Raw genomic sequence first — 20,868 nt, 5'->3', positions numbered from 1 at the left:
AATGCATTATTCCACCAAGAGATTCTTTAGTCTATCTGACCATGGCTATACAAACCTAAACATTTTCTGATTTGATAAATTTGTGAAAGATCTGGGAAAACATTGTTACTACAAAGAAAAAAACATTGTCGCTTCTATTTACTGTAAGACTGTAAGTATAGGGTCTCTGGGGACGCTTAGTAGCGTAGCACACTAATAGACACACCATAGCAAGGTTGCTTGTTCGATTCCGACTCTCGACATGATCTTGCATGTCATCCCTCCTCTCTCACCCATCCTTCCTGTCAATCTCTACCTCTATCTCTAGCTCAATAAAAGCAGAAATGGCCTAAAAAAAAAAATATATATTTTAAAAAAAAAAGTATTTAGGCTCTCATATCTCCCTTACCTGTCTGTCATTCTGTGACGATGACGATGATCATATACTCCACTTTCCCCCCTCCCCTTAAAGGATTCACAATATTATGGAACATATACATTTAAGTCATAAGTACGGTGCCACAGGATCAAACCAGATAACGTTACTCTTAGCCTGGGTTACTACAGGCAATCTAAGGGGTCAGAATGTGCAACAAGACACAAGGAAGCATGAAACAAAGCATTTAAATAAAACTCCTCTTCACATCCATCAGTCCTCAGAGGTTTCCACCAGTTGTTATCCTCTCTTCTGATGATCGACTTCCCCCGTATTATGAAGGCAACTTCTATTACATTACAGTACATCACATTGGAGTAGCTGCGTTTTTGGAAGAGCGGGGGGGGGGGGGGGGGAGTCAACTGCAGCAGGTTTTTATCGCGTCAAAGTCTTTGATATAGCTGTGTGGGAAAGCCTGGGGGTTTCGGTTTTTTTCTTCCCCTCTCCGTCAAGTTTTCTTTTCCTTCTATCGTTTCCTCACTCGTTCCAGTATAGCACCTCCATACTGTCTGATATGTCCTTGTGCTGTGAAGGATGGCGAGTGATTCCTCATCCCTCTTTCTCCCATCCCTCTATCTATCTATCCGCCGTTCTCTTCATCCCTCGTTCAGCTCTTGTCCTTGCGGGGGCTCTTGTCTTTGCCTCCCTCGTGTTTGTGGCTCAGCCTCTTCAACACCTTCATGGGCTTGAACTTCCCTCCCTTCTTCTTGTGCTCGCTCTCCTGCTCCTTCTGGAAGTCTGGGGGGGCGGAGGGAGGGAGGGAGGGAAGACGGAGAGAAGACATGAGGAGAAACCAGGGAGAGGTACGTCTGAATGAGAGAGAGGAGGAGTGTGTGTGTGCGTGTGTGTGTGTGTATGTGCGTGAGTGAGTGAGTGAGTGAGTTTAGAGTGAGTGAGTTTAGAGTGAGTTTAGAGTGAGTGAGTTTAGAGTGAGTGAGTGAGTGAGTGAGTGAGTGAGTGAGTGTGTGAGTGTGTGTATGTGTGTGTGTGTGTGTGTGTGCGCCTGCATGCGTTCAAAGACGAAACCCTTGCGCTCCTCTTACCTTTCTTCTTCAGCATGGTCGCCAACAGTTTATCCTCTTCCTCGTCCCTGTGTTGGCAGCAGCAGAGTTAGATCACCCACAGCCACCACCGACCTCTACAACTAACACAGTCCTAATCACTAATCCATTACTACTGTCTGGAATCCCACACCACTCTACTCAGAATGCCACCTCATAGATTCGGGTTATGGATTTACCTCTGCCTGTCCTGATCCATGTTGTTGATGATTTGGTTCCGCTGTTCGATGATGGTGACCAGCTCGGCCATCAGCTCCTGCTCGCGGCCCTTGTCCTCCTCACTCCAGTCCTTCTCTGGAGGACCAACGGGAGGGAGGGAGGGGATGAGTCATAGCAACACACAGTCATACAGGCGTTCCAGTAGGACAAAGAGGAGCTCTGTGTCTGGGATCTAAATCACACACGGTTAAGGGCCTGCTTCCTGTTAGATGGCAGGAATGTGTTTATGGTGGAGAAGGTTTGCGTGCGCTTTCTTTTTTTTTGTCAAGTAAATTTTTTTTTTGAGTCCCACTCATATTTTTCCTTTTAATGACAGATATAGTAGAGATTATGACAGGAAGGATGGGTGAGAGAGAGAAAAGGGATGACATGCAGGATATGTCCGCGGCCGGAATCGAACCGGGAGCCCTGCGGTACACCAACCTACGCCACTACGCCAATTGACGGTGTCACTGAAAAGCACTGAACACTGAACACCAGTGGAGGCTGGCGGAGGTAAGGTAGACATCAGAGGATAGGCTCATTATTGCACTGTTACTGTTGTAGCCATTTTTTTATTACATTGCTGATTTGTTGATTGTTGTCCACTTAATTCTCCCTTCATCTAGCATGGTAACTGCCAATGGCCCCTGGTCCTAGCACAGATGACTTTTTCTTATGATGACTGATGGAGAGATGATTCACTTACTTAAGTTTAGACAAATGTATTTGTTGTAAGTCGCTTTGGATAAAGGCGTCTGTTAAAGGCCAAACATGTGAGATGTGAGTGATGTGGTGTACGGTACACACCTGGCTTGTTCAGGAGACACCTCAGCTCGTACTCCACATCCGCTTGTCTCTCCTCCAGGTTCTGCTGCTTTGCTCTGTAGGCAGAGGAATATATAGTCACACACACACACACACACACACACACACACACCCAGCGTAAACCTCTTTTCACTTGCGCACCCACACTCTTTTCACTTGTGCACGTGCACGCACACACACACACACACACACACACACACACACACACACACACACACACACACACAACCTCTTTTCACTTGCGCACCCACACTCTTTTCACTTGTGCACGTGCACGTGCACGCACACACACACACACACACACACACACAGACACAGACACAGACACACACACACAGGTACATACGTGTAGACCAGCTCAGCCTCCCGACGCACCAGCAGTTGTTTCTCATGGATGAGAGTGAACCAGTCCACCAGCAGATGCTCCTCCTCCTCATCTACAACACACACACACACACACACACACACACACACACACACACACACACACACACACACACACACACACACACACACACACACACACACACCCCATGACAATATAAACAACAGTATAATATTAGTCTAGAACACACCCCATGAATATACACATACTCCACCCAGAATATAAACAATATGACAGTGAACAGTATAGAAATCGTCTAGAATGATTTATATACCAGAGTTGCAGTGTGTGTGGATTTTATTTCCAGACCAGCACTTCCACACCACACCTGATCCCGCTAATCAACTCTAATCGAGCTGAATTGTTTGCTTTAGGCACAGTGTCAGCCATAGTCAGCAATTTTGCCTTGCTCAAGGGCACACCGGCAGTGGTAGGCACCTTAGATAATGATGTCACCAGCTCACATGCAGCTCCCTCTTGAGCCGGGGATCGAACCAGCGACCTTCCGACTGCTAGCTGGCCTCTCTAACCTCTAGGCTACCAATCAGGTGTGAGTGACGGGCGGGTACATAAGCTCTCTTTCAGTTCTGTGAGTGAGGGGGACTCCAGTGTGTTTCAGTACTGTGATAGGGCTTTCACACCGGCAAAGAACCGTGCCGGTTCGCGTTCGCAAACCAAGTCTGGAACCGGCCGGCGCGTTCAGACCGAAGCTCAATTGGTTCGGAACCTGAAAAGTTGGTTCGCAGCGGGCACCAAAAAATAGTGGTTCTCAAGTGAACCAAAAACGCGAACCGTGACGTCGTCAGAGGGTGTGTCATATTCTAGGCTGCAGAGACCAGCAAGGAGGAAGTAGACCAAATGTAATCTAATCTAAATCTAATCATTAGTGATCCAAAACAATATCAAAAGTGTCATTATTCTCTCTATCTTCCTCACATGCTCAGCAAACGCACACACGCACACGCGCGCGGACATGCGCGAACGCGAATTTCGTAAGCCATTTCTATTCCAGTAACGGAGCAGCTGATTAGTAAAAGAACGCGTGTAGAAAGTGTCTTTTGTTTTGTTTCATAGAAAATAGTGTTTATTTCAGATACTGTAGTGGAAGATATTATCTTCATTTCCAGTGAAGTAGCTGCCATCTAGTTGTGAAATGTTTGTTTATCCCGCCCCTTCATCACCCAGCGTTGATAACGTGGATGGTTCAGGTTACACTGGTATGAACGCGGGCTCGTTCGCCAGACAGCACCAAGGTTTCCGAACGCGAACGCGAACCGGCACGGTTCTTTGCCGGTGTGAAAGCCCTATGTGTGAGAGGCCTCCAGTGTGTTTCAGTTCTGTGAGTGAGAGGCCTCCAGTGTGTTTCAGTTCTGTGAGTGAGGGAGACTCCAGTGTGTTTCAGTTCTGTGAGTGAGGGGGACTCCAGTGTGTTTCAGTACTGTGAGTGAGGGAGACTCCAGTGTGTTTCAGTTCTGTGAGTGAGGGGGACTCCAGTGTGTTTCAGTACTGTGAGTGAGGGGGACTCCAGTGTGTTTCAGTACTGTGAGTGAGGGGGACTCCAGTGTGTTTCAGTACTGTGAGTGAGGGAGACTCCAGTGTGTTTCAGTTCTGTGAGTGAGGGGGACTCCAGTGTGTTTCAGTACTGTGAGTGAGGGAGACTCCAGTGTGTTTCAGTTCTGTGAGTGAGAGGCCTCCAGTGTGTTTCAGTACTGTGAGTGAGAGGCCTCCAGTGTGTTTCAGTACTGTGAGTGAGGGGGCCTCCAGTGTGTTTCAGTTCTGTGAGTGTGGGGGCCTCCAGTGTGTTTCAGTTCTGTGAGTGAGGGGGACTCCAGTGTGTTTCAGTTCTGTGAGTGAGAGGCCTCCAGTGTGTTTCAGTTCTGTGAGTGAGAGGCCTCCAGTGTGTTTCAGTTCTGTGAGTGAGAGGACTCCAGTGTGTTTCAGTTCTGTGAGTGAGAGGCCTCCAGTGTGTTTCAGTTCTGTGAGTGAGAGGCCTCCAGTGTGTTTCAGTTCTGTGAGTGAGGGGGCCTCCAGTGTGTTTCAGTTCTGTGAGTGAGGGGGCCTCCAGTGTGTTTCAGTTCTGTGAGTGAGCGGCCTCCAGTGTGTTTCAGTTCTGTGAGTGAGCTCCAGTGTGTTTTAGTTCTGTGAGTGAGGGGGCCTCCAGTGTGTTTCAGTACTGTGAGTGAGAGGCCTCCAGTGTGTTTCAGTTCTGTGAGTGAGAGGCCTCCAGTGTGTTTCAGTTCTGTGAGTGAGCTCCAGTGTGTTTTAGTTCTGTGAGTGAGGGGGCCTCCAGTGTGTTTCAGTTCTGTGAGTGAGGGAGACTCCAGTGTGTTTCAGTTCTGTGAGTGAGGGAGACTCCAGTGTGTTTCAGTTCTGTGAGTGAGGGGGACTCCAGTGTGTTTCAGTTCTGTGAGTGAGGGGGACTCCAGTGTGTTTCAGTTCTGTGAGTGAGAGGACTCCAGTGTGTTTCAGTTCTGTGAGTGAGGGGGACTCCAGTGTGTTTCAGTTCTGTGAGTGAGGGGGACTCCAGTGTGTTCCAGTTCTGTGAGTGAGAGGCCTCCAGTGTGTTTCAGTTCTGTGAGTGAGAGGCCTCCAGTATGTTTCAGTTCTGTGAGTGAGGGGGACTCCAGTGTGTTTCAGTTCTGTGAGTGAGGGAGACTCCAGTGTGTTTCAGTACTGTGAGTGAGAGGCCTCCAGTGTTTCAGTACTGTGAGTGAGCTCCAGTGTGTTTCACTTCTGTGAGTGAGCTCCAGTGTGTTTCAGTTCTGTGAGTGAGCTCCAGTGTGCTGTCTCACCGTTCAGAGAGTCCCTGAGCTTCTTCTCCAGGTCCACTCCTCGGTGCTCCAGCTCATCCAGCTGCTTTTCCAGCTGCCCCATCTCCACGTGGATGTCCTCCGCCGGGATGTACACGTCTGACTGCACCTGGAGGCCAGAGAGAGAGAGACACCAAATGGATCTGGGGGGGTCAGTTTCCTCGAAAGCTTCATAGCTTTGCCCCCTCCCCCCCCACCCACACACACACACACACACACACACAACCCGGTTGCAAAGCCGCAAGCATCTAACGATTGTAAAATCGATGTTTCCGGATCAATGTTCTGTGCTTCACAAAATGTGTTGAATGAACAACGTTGCTGGTCTAGGTGGGGGGGGGGGGGGAGGAGAGTGGGCTTGGAATAGTTCCAAAGCTTCCGGAAAACTCACTCCCTATTCATTTCATGCCATTAGTAGTGTTACCGTGAGTTAATGAGTGTTAATGAATCTGCAACTACAACCGATTGCACAGAGAATATCGATGATGTTATGTACCGTCTGTCTGTCTGTCTGTCTGTCTGTCTGTCTGTCTGTGTGTCGCCCTTCGACCAGACTGATAAAGACATAGTACCAGACAGTCTGCTGCCGAGTCACTGACTGCACGACTGATTCAACCTCGCCAACTTTATTAACATTTAACAAACTGGCCGACAAACTGGTGGTTCCCGAAAGTCTCCCACCTTGCGTTTGATGAGAGGGAAGCCGTGACCGGGGGCGGGGGGCCGGGCAGGGCGGGGACCCCTCGGCGGTCTGGTCTTTGGGGAGACAGCGGAGGAGGGGGAGGCTTTCCTGTTGAACGGGTTCTCCTTACAGGTCCGCTGACAGGAGGAAAAAGCGATATGTTCATAAATAGAATGTAGAATATGTATACAATGTATTGTTAGCTATACTGTATATATACATGTATACAATGTATTGTTAGCTATACTGTATATATACATGCATACAATGTATTTCTAGATATAATGTCACCTCATTTACAGTGAGTAGGCTTTTCTTTTAATAATACAACTAAGGGAGTTTTTCCTGGCCAGGTCACATAGGATAAAGAAAACGAAGGCGGCTGAGAGGATCCCTTACCTTGCTTTGCGAGGGTGAACTTGAGGGGGCACAGGCCCCCGCGGCCAGGGGGCTGGGCGTCGCCGGGGGTCTCGGAGGAGGAGGTCTGATGCTCCGATTGGTCTGCGGCGTGGCCGGAGCCGAGCTGGTATTGGCTGGCGGGGGAGGAGGGGAGGGGCTAGGGGAGAGGCGGGGCAGGCGTTCGGCCGAGGAGGAGGAGGAGGAAGGGGTGGTGGCGTCCACGCCGGGCCCACAGATGGAGGGCTCGGAGACGCTCTTGGTGAAGGGGTGGTCCTGCACGCCTCTGGCCCCGCCCCCTCCGAGGGGAGGGTGGGAGGAGCTGTGGTCAGAAGCAGAGGATAGGCTCTCGTTGCTTATTGCTGGAGAGGGAGAGGAAGAGGAGGGCTGAGAGTGAGGGTAGGCTGAAGGAGAGAGGGATGAAAGCCGCAAATCAGCAAACGAAACAAAAAGCAAAGGGGGGCAGAAGTTGAAACGAGGAAAACGGAAGAGAAGTTGAACGGGCAGAGGATGGAGAGACGAGAGAAAAAGAACATATATTGTGAACATCCAAACAAACACACATTCGAATGGAATGATAAAAAAAACAACAACAAAAAAACAGAACAGTCGGATGATTCACACAACGTGAGTCACAGCTCAAGCTCACTGACTGCGATGAAATTCTTTTCTTTTTCTCCACAGAATAACTTCTATACGCTAACTGGGCCGGTTTCACAGACAAGGCCTGAGCCTAAGCCTAGACTAAAACGCATCTTCAATGGAGATCTTACATTAAAACCCTGATTTAGTCCAGGACTAGTCTTTTAAGCCTCGTCTGTGGCCCAAACCTGGCCCAATAAATCAAACCAGAGAGCCTTTGGTCCAGCCGGTCCACTGTGGCACACACACCTGGACCTCAGAGGACCACTGACCTGAGTGAGAGTTGGGGGGCCGGGGGGCGCGGGGAGCGGGCCGTTTGATCTTACTCCTGCCTCCTCCGGGGCTCGCGGAGCGGGAGGAGCTACCCCCACTAGGGGGCGTGTCCTCGGTTGCCTGTGTGATGCTGTACCACGGGTGGGTCACCGCCACGGTGGGCGGAGCCGCGCCTCCCGCTGGCCCCTCCCCCTCTTCCTCCGCCTCGTCTTCCTCGTCCTCGTCGAAGGGGTTGGCGGGCGGAGGAAGAGGGGGAGTGGCCGGTCTGGACCCCGCTCCTTTGAGAGAGGACAGAGAGCCCTTGTGCAGGGGCGTGGCCGTTCCAGAGGGGGGAGGGGGAGGGGCTGGCTTCTTCTTGGGGTCTGACTGGACGAGGGCCAGCCAGGGCGGGTCTTTGGGTTTGGGGGTGTGGCTGGAGAGGCTGGAGCTGAGGCAAGGTGAGGTGAGGGGGGAGACAGGTGGGGGAGAGGGGGAGGAGGGAGGACAGATAACACAAGAGACAGATGAGTGCTTGGAAACACACACACACACACGCACACAGACAAAATAACCCACAGATAATCCGCTGGACAGAGAGAGACAACACAGATGGGTGGGGTGGCCGATAAGTGGGATGAGTTTTAGAGATGAGCATACCTTCCAGGAGAGTGGGATCTATCCCGAGGTCTGGGAGCAGGGATGGATCTCCTGCGATCACCTGGATCGCCTGGGGTCAAAGGTCATAGTAGAAATAAAAAAAGGTGAGGATGTAAAAGCGGAAATAAGGGCCAGGAGTTTTTCCTGGCCATCATGTGACCTGACCAGGTCAAACTCTGGGCTGTAGTTATAGCACATCAATAACAATAATAAAAAAATAAAATAAAAACTTGCTCATCAAGTACATCAACAATGCCTCAACTCAGCTGTCAATCAACCACTAACACTCACCATTGACCGCAAGGCTGTCCTTCACACGGCGGACCCTGGGGGCGGGACGAGGCGGAGGGGAGGGGTCAACCGCACGGCGAGGGGCCGGCACTGGTTTCCTGTCCTCTACCAGATGACTGACAGGTGTGGAAGGGAGGCCGCCATTGGCTGTGTCTTTGGCTGGTTTCGGAGTCTCTTCCTCCTTTCCCTCCTCTTCATCGCTGTCGTCGAAAGGGTTGGGGGGAGTGGAGGGTGGGGGTTTATCTTCAGTTTCTTTTTCCTTCAGTTTCTCCCCCTCTTTCTCCTTCTCCTCTTTGATCTCTAGTTCTTGGCTGTTCTCTTTCTCTCCTACCTCTGTTTCTCTACTCTCCTCCCTCTCTTTCTCTCCTACCTCTGTTTCTCTACTCTCCTCCCTCTCTTTCTCTACTACCTCTGTATCTCTACTCTCCTCCCTCTCTTTCTCTCCTACCTCTGTATCTCTCTTCTCCTCCCTCTGTTTCTCTACTACCTCCGTATCTCTGCTGTCCTCCCTCTCTTTCTCCTCCTCCTCTTTGATCTCTAGTTCTTGGCTGTTCTCTTTCTCTCCTACCTCTGTTTCTCTACTCTCCTCCCTCTCTTTCTCTCCTACCTCTGTTTCTCTACTCTCCTCCCTCTCTTTCTCTACTACCTCTGTTTCTCTACTCTCCTCCCTCTCTTTCTCTACTACCTCTGCAGCTCTACTCTCCTCTCTCGGTTTCTCTTCAAACTCTGTTTCCCTACTCTCCTCCCTCTCTTTCTCTACTACCTCTTTTTCTCTGCTCTCCTCCCTCTCTTTCTCAACTACCTCTTTTTCTCTGCTCTCCTCCCGCTGTTCCTCTACAACCACTGTATCTCTGCTGTCCTCCCCCTCTTTCTTCTTCTCCTTCTCCAAAGAGTCTGTTTGACTGGTGGAGACAGGAGCCGGCGTGGTAGAGTCATTGGGGGCGGAATGATCGTTGGTGACGCCCTCCCGGGGCGGAGTCTTTTCCTTTTCCTGCGCCCTCACAGAGGGCGGAGTCCGAGGTGGAGTGGATCGACCGATCCGAATCGACTGAATCCCCGTGGGTTTCTTGCCGATCTCCGGTCTCTTACTGAGGTCCGGTCGGCCATTCTGATTGGCTAAGGCAGACCTGGCGAAGTGGTGGGTGCAGACCAGGGATCCCGCCTCGTTCCCTAGTTTGTAGGAGCCGGGCAGCAGTGTGCTGCTACACTCCCGACACCTGAGAAAGAGAGAGAGAGATAGAGAGAGAGAAGGGGGGGGGGGGGGAGTGCAAGAGAGACAGGGAGAAAGAGAGAAAGAGAGAGAGAGACAGTTAGTGGAATGAATGTAAGACAGCAGAAAGTAGACCAAACAAAGGATTACCTCTGATTGGATTAGAACGTGTGAATTACGGTAATCAACTGCCATACAGCCCAGAGGGTAATCTGGTCTCCATTACTATTGAGTCTATTGTCATGACATGGGAGACTATCCAGACCGACTCATAATTAGGATTTTTTCCATTAGCTGCCACATACAGTAAACCACCCCTCTAGTCTTCCGGGGAGCCACACAAAAACAAGACGGAGAGACCTGAAGAGAATTACCTGAAGCAGTTGCGGTGGTAGAGCTTGCCGTCGACCAGGAACCTCTGCACCAGGTGGACGTGCTTCTGGCAGGCGGCGCAGGTGCTGCTGAGGGTGTAGCGCTTGGCTAACGCCGCTAGCGCCCCCTCTTTACCTGCCTGCCCAGGTGTGCTCAGCTAGCGCGCGGGTGGCCAGGATGGAGGGTAGCCGGGGGAGGGGGGAGGGGGAGATGGAGAGGATAGGGTGGGAGGAGGGGGGGGGGGGGGAGGGAGGGGGGGTGAGATCAAACATGGAGTCAGGATCGAGGATGCTGGATTCATTGATTCTGCTTATCTACGTAGTCTACTCAGTCTTTTTACGCCACCATCACCAAAGAGTCATTGTCTTATGTCGTTTTTTTAATTGCATTGCTTTTTCTATTCATTATATTCAGTAGAAAACATGACTTGATTGAGAGTTTTGGTTTGTTTTTTGTTTTTTTAAAGATATGTATATCGAGAAAACAAATATGTTAGTAAATTCAAAAACTAGCATTAGTCATAAATAAGAAATTCGAGCAGTGAGTAAGGAGGTTAGCAACGAGGCGTCAAACTTTGGCACACAATGTGAGAGTATAAAAGTGTTAGGATGTATGTACAAGAGGTTAAGGTTTTTTAAAAGAAAATGACTGACCTAACTGCTTTGCTTTGACCCCCTAGCCTTCCCTCCCCCCCCCCCACCCTACTGTCTAGGTTCAGGACCAGAGAGAGGTGGGGAGATCAGAGGCGAGGAGGAGGAAGAAGAGGAGGAAGAGGGAGAGGAGTGGATTTCCGTCTAAGGAGGGGAGGAGGAGGAGGGAGGCCGACATGTGGGGGGAGATGGAGCGGGAGAAGTCGTAGAAGGGCATGCAGAAGAAGAGAGAGACAGGATACAAAGGCTATCTTTATAGACTCCTTCTAACCCACGCCACTACGCCTGCTGCCCCAAGCAGAGGATCACCAGCCATGCGACAGAAGCCCTCCATTAGTCCTGTCATAAACATGACATAGCACCTCTAGAACAAATGACTCGACACTGTCGTTACACACTTTGAGCAGGGTTACCAAGGAAACACAGCCCAGGCTAACGCAAGCTCAGATTCCTTGACAATGTCAGGCTATTACAAGAACATGCCAGGGCAAAGCCTGGGACAGGGTGATGTCATGTTTAAGGTAGGTAGCATTGTGGTGTTTTTTGTGAAGCAAAAGGTAAGTAAACAAAATAGATCCCCGCCCCCCCCCCCCCCCCTCCCCCATTTAGCCCCCACAGCTCATGCAATAACATTACTCCCATACCCAAAGCCTCAAAAGAAAACTATAGGGGTATTTTAAAGACAAAATAGAGAAGAGACAGATAGAAGAACGGTCTGGTCCAATTCGACAGTGAACATTCCAAACACGTTGCCACATTGCAGCACTGATGTACCTCAACCTACGTCAATCTGACAATCGAATGACAATCCGTATTTATTTATTTATTCTACCCTTGATACATTCTCTTTCTCTTAAAAATAGATTGTATCTCAACGAGACTAACCTGGATAAATAAAGCTTAAACACACCATTTTTAGAAATGACACAGACTTTTAAGTACTGTAGCAGACTTCAAATCACCACACTGTGAATACCCTCTTCAACAACACAAGAGTTTTACTGTTGGACAGAAAATGCTACTACTGGACTAATACAACGCACACACACACATCCATGCATTTCATCACACCCTCAAGAGGTTCCTTCCTGCAGGCATCTCATGACCGTGAACATACACATACAAGCTTTCCCTTCCATTAAAACATACAGTTAATTAGTTATCATGCAGTACGAATTAAACACAACCATCGGTATTAACAGGCTTAGACTAAAGAACCGTGTGAATGTCAGACAGCTGTGTACGCAGCTGTTACTTCCTGAATGTCTTTCATGCTCTGATTCCTGACGGCGGCGGCGTCGCCCTTACCTGGGGCTGGCTCACCTTGTCCTCCGCCACATGCCTCTTCTGGGCTGGCTCCGTGTGGGCCGCGCCGCTGGGTCTCTTCATGCCCGGGGCTGCAGGAGAGAGGCGTTTTAGATATGGATTTATTTTTTACATGATTTGGCATTCGGCAGACGCTTTTATCCGAGGCGACTTCCAACAAATACATTTGTCTAAGTGAGTGAATCATCTGCCCATCAGTCATCGCAAGAAAAGGTCATCTATGCTCGGGCCAGGGGCCGTTGGAAGTCATAACGCTAGAAGAAATATTTTCTATCAGGAAATATGAGATATCAAAGTGAGCATTAGCTACTGTTACATATCTGCCTTTCCACTGACGCCTCTATACAAAGCCCTGAGGAGTCTGTCTTTAGTTTGGAGTGAGCAGTTATCGATGCATTCATAATATAATTAAAACATATAGTAAGGATGAGCCAGGAGGAGGTCTTGTGAACAAATACTGAATTATTCAACAACACGTCGATATTTTGATCCAGTTATTGAACCGTTTGAATTCACTTGGTGAGGGGATATTATTATTATGGACCCGTGTTGTTGAGTGGCCGAGGGTACGGGCCCCGGTAGGACGGTATGGTGCCCACCTTGGGACTTGTTGGTGAAGAAGTTGTAGTACTGGGAGACGTAGGTGATGATGCTGAGCCGGTCAGGCACTTTCATAGACACCATGTCCTCTGGGTCCAGCAGAGCAGGGATCCCCAGCTCTGCCTCAGCCACCTCAAATGCCTGAGGGAGGGAGGGAGGGAGGGGGGGAGAGAGAGAGATGGAGATGGGAAGAGAGGATGCTAAGTCAACATTAAAAAACCCATTAAATTGCTTTGTTGTTTTGTGTTTGTGTGTGTGCGTGTACGTGTGTGTGTGTGTTTGTGCGTGTCCGTGTTGATACATGATAGCCCCTGCCCACATAACAACATCAGTGTTATCTGCCCATAATGAATTTCGAGCTACGCTTTTCATTATGCTACGCTTGAGTATGGTTTGGCGTCTCCCCATCTGCGTAATGAAACATTCCTGTGTGGAAACGAGGGCCGTAATGGTATCTAGGCCTGGAGCGGTTCAGGTTACAAAACACACTGAGGATACAATCATCTTGGCAGCAACTCAACCCAGCGATACGTTTAAGTGGGAGTTTTTTTTTCTCCACCTACTGTAGCCTAAATATTACGGTCTGTTTATGTTATCAAGCGAATGCATTTCCGCTGGCCACAATGACTTGGGTAAAACATTGTTGTAAAAATATTGTTTTAGAAAAATGCTTTTTTGCGTTTCAGTTAGAATAAGCCAATTATTTGAGATTTCAGCAAAAACAAAGACAGCTTGCAGAATACTTAAACAGAAGGTTAGCCCCCAATGGCTGAGACAAAACAATAGCCATATATTCACATAATACTCTATGAATAGACTTTTTCAGGATTATCATAAGTAAACTAAAGTCTGTAAGAAATGACAGTGAACAAACTCAGAAATATACAGGTCTTGATGGGAACTTAATAAGCTAGCTGTAGCATGCTGCGTGTGCTTGGTCCAGGATTAGTTTGGGCTTATGCGGTACAGTGAAATGCTCTCACTGTTCAGGGGAATCTGAACGGCAGCCAACCTGCAGAGAGCGGTTATTCCGACCACCAGCTGCTTTAGCTCCGAAAGCTCTTAGACGATTTGAAAGAAATGCAAATAGTAGCACGGAGCTGCCAGAACTGCCCTCAGTTGGAAAGTTGATTTGAGCCTCTATACAATATCAGCCAACGTCATTATTTTTAACGGCACTAAAAAAGACGAACACTAGGCCAACTTGATGATCTATCGTTTATTTGTGCTGCCTTTTCATTTTTCAAATAAATATATTCTCGTAGTGAATAATATCCTCTTCTCTAGGCCTATATCTAGCCCGTAGGCCTTTTTCTGTTTTGTCTTTCCTGTCCTCACTTGCTCTCTCTCTCTCTCTCTCTCTCTCTCTCTCTCTCTCTCTCTCTCTCTCTCTCACCCCTCTTTCTCTCTCTCTCTCCCCCTTTCTCCCTCTCTCTCTCTCTCACCCCTCTTTCTCTCTCTCTCTCTCTCTCCCCCTTTCTCCCTCTCTCTCTCTCTCTCTCTCTCTCTCACCCCTCTTTCTCTCTCTCTCTCTCCCTCTCTCTCTCTCACCCCTCTTTCTCTCTCTCTCTCACCCCTCTTTCTCTCTCTCTCTCTCTCTCCCCCTTTCTCCCTCTCTCTCTCTCACCCCTCTTTCTCTTTCTCTCTCTCTCTCTCTCCCTCTCTCTCTCTCACCCCTCTTTCTCTCTCTCTCTCTCTCTCTCTCTCTCTCTCTCTCCCCCCCTTTCTCCCTCTCTCTCTCTTTACCATGTCAGGCTCCAGCAGGAACCGATATACACAAACACCCCCTCTCTCTCTCTCTCTCCACACACACACACACACACACACCCACACACACACACACCCACACACACACACCCTAGGCTTAGCTGACTAACTGATGATACTGCTGTCATACCCATGTGACCTGACACTATTGTCATTCAGCCCAATAATGATATACAACGTCTAATGTTATACAGCTCCTGGGAATAGGGCTATTAATATGACGATACGCTGCCTGCCCAGAGGAGAGGAAACCACAGTGACATGTCACACCTAATTACAGTATCTCGCAACACGACGCAACTGACTTGTTAACGTCAACAGAATGTGTTTCAAAGTACCGGTTCATAAGACTCACCAGCCGGTTGTTCTCATAGACATTCTCCTTGGAGAGGGAGTCGAAGTCTCTGAAATGACAGAACGTAAAAGAATATTTAAAAATAACACAACACAAACTCATTAAATAATACCATATGGCAGCAGTCAACTAAATGAGAGATCACACACAATCTGTTTTGGTTTAAGAGAGAAGTGAGTGAAGGGAAGGGGGGGCGTGGATCTAACCAAGTAATGACATTGTCATGTGGCGGAGGCCTAATTCTGTCTCCCGGAGACATATGATCCAGTGACGTAGACTTGGCCTTCCTAAAACGAGTGTCTATGAGAGCAGCATCTATTAGCACAGAGTGACTACTTCAGTGATACATCCTGACTGATCTCTTGAGTGATGACACAGCACACAAACCCATCAGAAGCCTGATAGAAGGACAAACAGTCCTATCCCTTGTTATTGAATTACGCCTAGTGCCTTAATGTCTGCACATTGTAAGATACTGCTAATTGTAAATAATCTTATTTGTCATGTATCCTGTACTATTGTCACTTTAAAAAAAATTTGTTATCTTGAATTATGCCTATTGCCTTAGGCTATTGTCTTGTGCTGCAATGTCAGGAACCGAAGCCTAAGAATTTTACTCTCTTACATTTGTGTAATGTGACGTAACAAGAAACTTGAAACCTGAAACAGTGAAGGTTCAACCACAAACAAAAAACAAACAAACAAAGAACCCCTGACCCAAAAACAGTGGAACAATAGGCCCAAGGAGGCCCACATCAGCACCCCATTTATTGGTGAAACCACTGGGATGAAAGGACAGAAACTTGGCCCAAAACAGAGCAGTGAAGGGCTGATAATTACTAGGTGGCTGGTCGACGGCCCTGAAGCGGGGAACCAAAAACCAGGCGTCCCACCAGTAAACATCCTGCAGTAAAACTGGAAAATGTGTAAGCTGTTCTTGGATGAAAGACGTGCTGCTGACTGACTGCCTGGCGAGGGGGGGGAAAAAACCCCACCACACAGCCTTGGGTTCTGATCCACGTCGGGATCTCCGGAGGAAAGGAACTTCCCTAGTAGACGGACGCACAGAGTGAGCTCTGTTCTCCTACTAATCTGACACCCATGTCCGGAAAGGCACTTAGCTTAGTCGCCATGGTGCAGCTACGTCACACACTCACGCTACAGCGTATACGGAGGGCCCCACTCCTCTGCTCTGTAGGCCCACCGGGCGCTAAAGCGCTAAACACAAACGCTGACACGGCTAAAAACCCCTGAAGCTGCAGTGACTCAAAAAGTTGTGCAACACGTTTGTGCCCGGAGCCTTGCTTCACCCTCGCCGGAGGCCCCCTGCGCTAGAGCGTCTGACTCTGAACAGATGATTTAACGGCCACCAGCAGACGGGACAAGAGACCGTGACATGGATGAGGGAGTAGGAACCTAATCCGATATGACTCGCCAACCGCCAACCGTCCACCCCCCCCCTCCTCCATGTTTATTTTTGGCGAGGGGACTGCCAACACCAGCGGTGTGTGTCTAGTGTCTGCCATCCACATGACTAGACCCTGTGTGGGGACTGGAGGCCCTGACAGAAGACAGGTTCTGTGTATAACAACACAGAATGTAAGCCAGTGGTAAATATACTGTGGTTTTGGTGATGTTGATGTGTTGGCTGTGAACTTAAACAGAAGGTTAGCCCAGCGGCTGAAACAAAGCCATATACAGAATATTCACATGATACTCTATGACTATACCTATTCAGGATTATCCTGAGTAAACTAAGCCTGTAAGAAATCACAGTAAACAGACCGTGTAATATGCCATTTAGCTGCCCGCTTTTATCCAAACGCGACTTACATTGCAGTGAGTGCAAACATGTTTCAGTAGCTATAGCCGAGATGTTCCCAGCGGGAAATGAACCCACAGCCTAATTGTTGTCAGCGCCATGCTCTACGAACTGAACCACAGAGAACCACAGACTAAAGGGAAGAAAGAGGAGGACATTTTGAACAGGCCAGACAGGGGAGAGATGAGAACAGGGCGGGAGAATGAACTTTAACTTATAGATAGTGAGGTAAAGAACACTGGAAAAGGGAACTGAGAGACTAAATGACAAAAAAAAAGGGAAAAAGAAGACAATACAGCCAGGTCACACACATCGTGTTTAGTCGGAGAGAGAGAAAAGGACAAACGATTTGGAAGCAAGTACTGAACTGACAAACGAAAAAAAAAAGGATATCACAGATAAAGTAGGGACATTTTTCCAATATCCAAGCCAACTGTCAGAAGCAGAACTGATGCAGTCTTGTTCCCATCCACTGTCTCTCTCTTCCAACACACTGTCTGCTGCATGTAGCTGGATAGTCTGGCCCCAAGTTAAGTTACAACTGAATACTGTATAATAAAGTAAACCTCATTATGAACCATGCTTATTACCCATCGTACCAGGGTCAGCCACTCCAGTCAGACAGACCTGAGGACTGATTGTGAATGACATTGATAGGTTTCCGATAAAGCCTGCGTGCATCTCGCTCTGTATGTGTGTGTGTGTAGGTTTCAGAATTTCAGATGAGGTCTGCGACAATAACGTGTTATGTTGCGGCGCTGCACAGTCAGTGCCGTACCGCTAATTGCCGGCGTAGCGTCAAAGAGCCAAATCCTCAGTGACAGGCGGAGGCCTCGATGGCAGATTAGCCTGACGGACTGTCTGTCTGGATCAGGCTGAGGGCCGAGGGGCCGCTGCTGCCTGCAGCCATGCTGTGCTGTGCTGGCCTGGATCACACCGCCGGCGGGCCCCAAGAGACTGGACGGCTCAGAGGCATAGCGGCGTCCTTAGCATTAGCCCTCACAGTAGACGGTAACCCTCCGATGTACCTCTGTGTGTAACTCTGCTGTTGCACTACAGGTGCTGTGCAGGTGCTGTGCAGTATGTATGTATGTGGTCGTCATGGATACAGACCACACCCCCCCTGACTCAGTCTCTGTGACTCAAGTCTCTTGCTGTATACACTGCAGGTGCTGTGTAGGTGCGGTATGTACAGTATGTGATCACCGTGGATACAGACTCCACCCCCTAACATTCACTCTCTGCTGTACACTGTAACAGCCTTGAGTGCTAGGCTTCTAGGTCGTGAGACAGACACACACACACACACACACACACACACACACACACAGCTGGTGAATGGGATGGCTGTGCCTCACTCTCTTCCTCTCACACATTCTGCAGGTGCAGAGAGGGTGCGATGTGCAATCATGCATGAAGGCCCACGTTAAGACGCCTGCTGAAGGACACACACACACACACACACACTGGGTGTTGCATTTGCAGAGGTGAGAGCGAGAGCATGCAAGGTTTATGGTGTACATCCAAAGAATTGTTTTGTAGTTTCCAGTGTGACATCATATCCTCTCCCCCTTCTCAACCAAGCCATGGCGGGCGGGGGGGCTCTGTATGGACCATCTTCTGCTTCACTGCAGTCCATCATGTTAATCATGTTGATGCAGTAAGTTGGTCGGCCTCTCCACTTTGCCCTTGTTAGTATCTGCAATGTGTGTATGCGTGTGTGTGTGTGTGTGTGTGTGTTTCAAGTTTATTGTTACGTCACATCACACAAGTGTAAGAGAGTAAAATTCTTAGGCTTCGGTTCCTGTGTGCGTGTGTGTGTGTGTGTGTGTGTGTGTGTGTGTGTGCGCGTGTGTGTGTAAGTGAGAGAGCGAGGGAATGCAATGTGCACGGGAGGGGGTGTTATTACAGACAGGGCCAGGCCCATCAAATCACATTAGATGCAGAGCACTTGGTTTCCCGTCTTCTTATGCATGCAACTGTAATGCCGCCTGTGATTACCAGTCAAGGCAAAAATCTGGTTGTATAACAGTTCATCTATGGGCTATGTGATTAGTGTGGACAGGGCAATATAATTAGTCAAGTTGACTTTACTCAGCTTATCTGAAATAATAGCCTACTGATAGTAAAATGGTAAGTGACTAGGCTATATTTAGTCGCATGTTGACATGGTTTTGAGTTGAAAGGGTCTCTCTCGATTAAGTTCTGAGAAAAATACCATATTGGTCCCCAAGCTCCTTAAGCCTTATCTGTTTAGCCCCCCCCCTGCCCCTTGTCTGGGAGTTTGGCACCCATGGAGTAATCTAGGCTCTGATCTAGGATAGATCACAATTTACTTCACACGATGAACAAGAACGCAGTGTGCTCAGGTGTCCTCCTCTTGGCTGGATTACCAACCATTCATTACTCTATCGAAGTCTAGCGCCTGCAACTCGTGTTACTTACTTTGCATGGGCGGGTAGAGTTCAGGCCAGTGATTATGTCGCTAATTATGATGACTGCATTTCAAAACTAAACCATGACGTAACTGTCAACTGTCCACTCTCACGTTAGCTTTCCATCTTTTTCAGGGTAGGGTGGCCAAAAGCAATGTAAAAGGACATTCGGAGGAGAAAAAAAAAGTGGAGTTAGATTTTTTGTTAAGTTATTTTGACAATATAATAATAAAAAATACTTACATCAAATCCGGTCTATATCGGTGGATTATGGCACAGAACGCCAAGCCATCCCGAAAAGACGATGACATGTTCTTGACGTCTACATCGTTGTAATTCTCGCACTGTATCCGACACCACTCCTGGAGAGCTTTCAACGACCCCATCGTGATTGTAGGAAAATCCCAGATGGATTCCTTCTTCCAGTGGGCTGACAGTCAGTGTCCTCCTCCCACGTGTAGCAGAGGGATGAAAGAACCCTTTTAGGAACAAAAGCCTAAGAACAGATCCTCCTGTTCTTTGATCGCTGCTCTGATACAATGTGGCCAACACCCGAAATAATCACTCATCCTAAAAGACCGACTGAGAGGAGAGGCAAGTCAGAGGAACTTTTGCTATGTCACTGAAAACACATCCACGACTCGCCAGGAGCTGTGATCAAAGTTGTAATCACAAAGTCACACAACACAGCATTAGTAGCCTAAATAAATCACCATATTAAAAGATCGATCAGCATCGAGAGATGAATCGGAATCCCCCGGCCACCGCTACAACATGGTCAGTAGCTACCTGGATTAGCGACGTACCCTTCAAATGGTGCAGTTAGCTGGCTAAACGCTACTAGCACGATTAGTTTAGCCGAGGCTATCTTAGTTTAGCAATCCGTGTTTATCTCCAAAAACGTGTCGAGTCGACAGTGTGCGTAAACCGTGCCAGACGTGTCTATGGTTTGAACTCCATGAATGGTTAAACAGATCCTTAATGTTGCTTGCAGGATTCTTCCCAAAAACTTGAAATCAAATGTGGGCAATTTCGTCGCTTGTTCTACGGCTGAATGAGCGCTGGTGCTGCTGTCCCCCGTCTGTCAGTCTACCGGCCCCTGGTGTCCCCTTCTGGTCGCCAAAGCGAAGTAGATCATGGATATAGAATAATACTGTGTCCTTTTTGCTGTCTGATCATCCCAGTATGACAATGACGAATGTGTTAGGGGACAGAATAATTGTGATCAATGAGGCAGCCACCCTGCCATGCCTGCCCTTGGCTCTGCCTGGCGGCGAATTTGCGGAACCTAGGATGGTAGGGGAAGGTAGGGCAATACCGCTACCTGATTGGTTGGCGAAGCACTCGTGAAAAGCCCCCTCATTGGCTGGCGACTCTGCCAGCCAATGAGGGGGCTCTTCATGAGTGCTTCGCCAACCAATCAGGTAGCGGTATTGCCCTACCTTCCCTGCTTCGCCAACCAATCAGGTAGCGGTATTTCCCTACCTTCCCCTACCATCCTAGGTTCCGCAAATTCGCTGCCTGGCGTGTGAACTGAAATGTAAACGTTTCTCTGTATGACCGATAGAGGGACTAAAACCTATTTTGGCAACGCTTGAAGTGACAGAGAGGAGGAAACAGAAAGCCCTCTCTGTACTATCTGATAGAAAGTAGTACCACCATCAAGTACCACCATTTATGGAAGATGTTATTCTATTCTCCCCTCTCTTCTCTC

The 20,868-nt window shown here is 48.6% G+C and overlaps 1 protein-coding gene across 1 annotated transcript; it reads right to left on the bottom strand.

Moving 5' to 3' along the window:
• Positions 1 to 1,022: 1,022 nt before the first annotated feature.
• Positions 1,023 to 19,540, bottom strand: micall1a (MICAL-like 1a; the record flags this gene model as incomplete). The annotated part of the gene is made up of 17 exons (XM_080522839.1): positions 1,023 to 1,153; positions 1,459 to 1,505; positions 1,656 to 1,770; positions 2,485 to 2,558; positions 2,849 to 2,939; positions 5,680 to 5,806; positions 6,379 to 6,516; positions 6,779 to 7,179; positions 7,690 to 8,117; positions 8,327 to 8,396; positions 8,618 to 8,917; positions 9,356 to 9,834; positions 10,202 to 10,356; positions 12,158 to 12,246; positions 12,775 to 12,916; positions 14,898 to 14,946; positions 19,398 to 19,540. The coding sequence occupies 17 exons, from the start codon at positions 19,538 to 19,540 to the stop codon at positions 1,023 to 1,025; spliced, it is 2,979 nt and encodes a 992-aa protein (XP_080378965.1).
• Between the last annotated feature and the right edge of the window lie 1,328 nt (positions 19,541 to 20,868).

Source organism: Nansenia antarctica (genome assembly GCF_963989245.1).
Source record: "Nansenia antarctica genome assembly, chromosome: 2".
NCBI classification, from domain to species: Eukaryota; Metazoa; Chordata; class Actinopteri; order Argentiniformes; family Microstomatidae; genus Nansenia; species Nansenia antarctica.
Note: the sequence above shows the minus strand (reverse complement) of the source record. Positions and strands in the feature narration are given on the sequence as shown.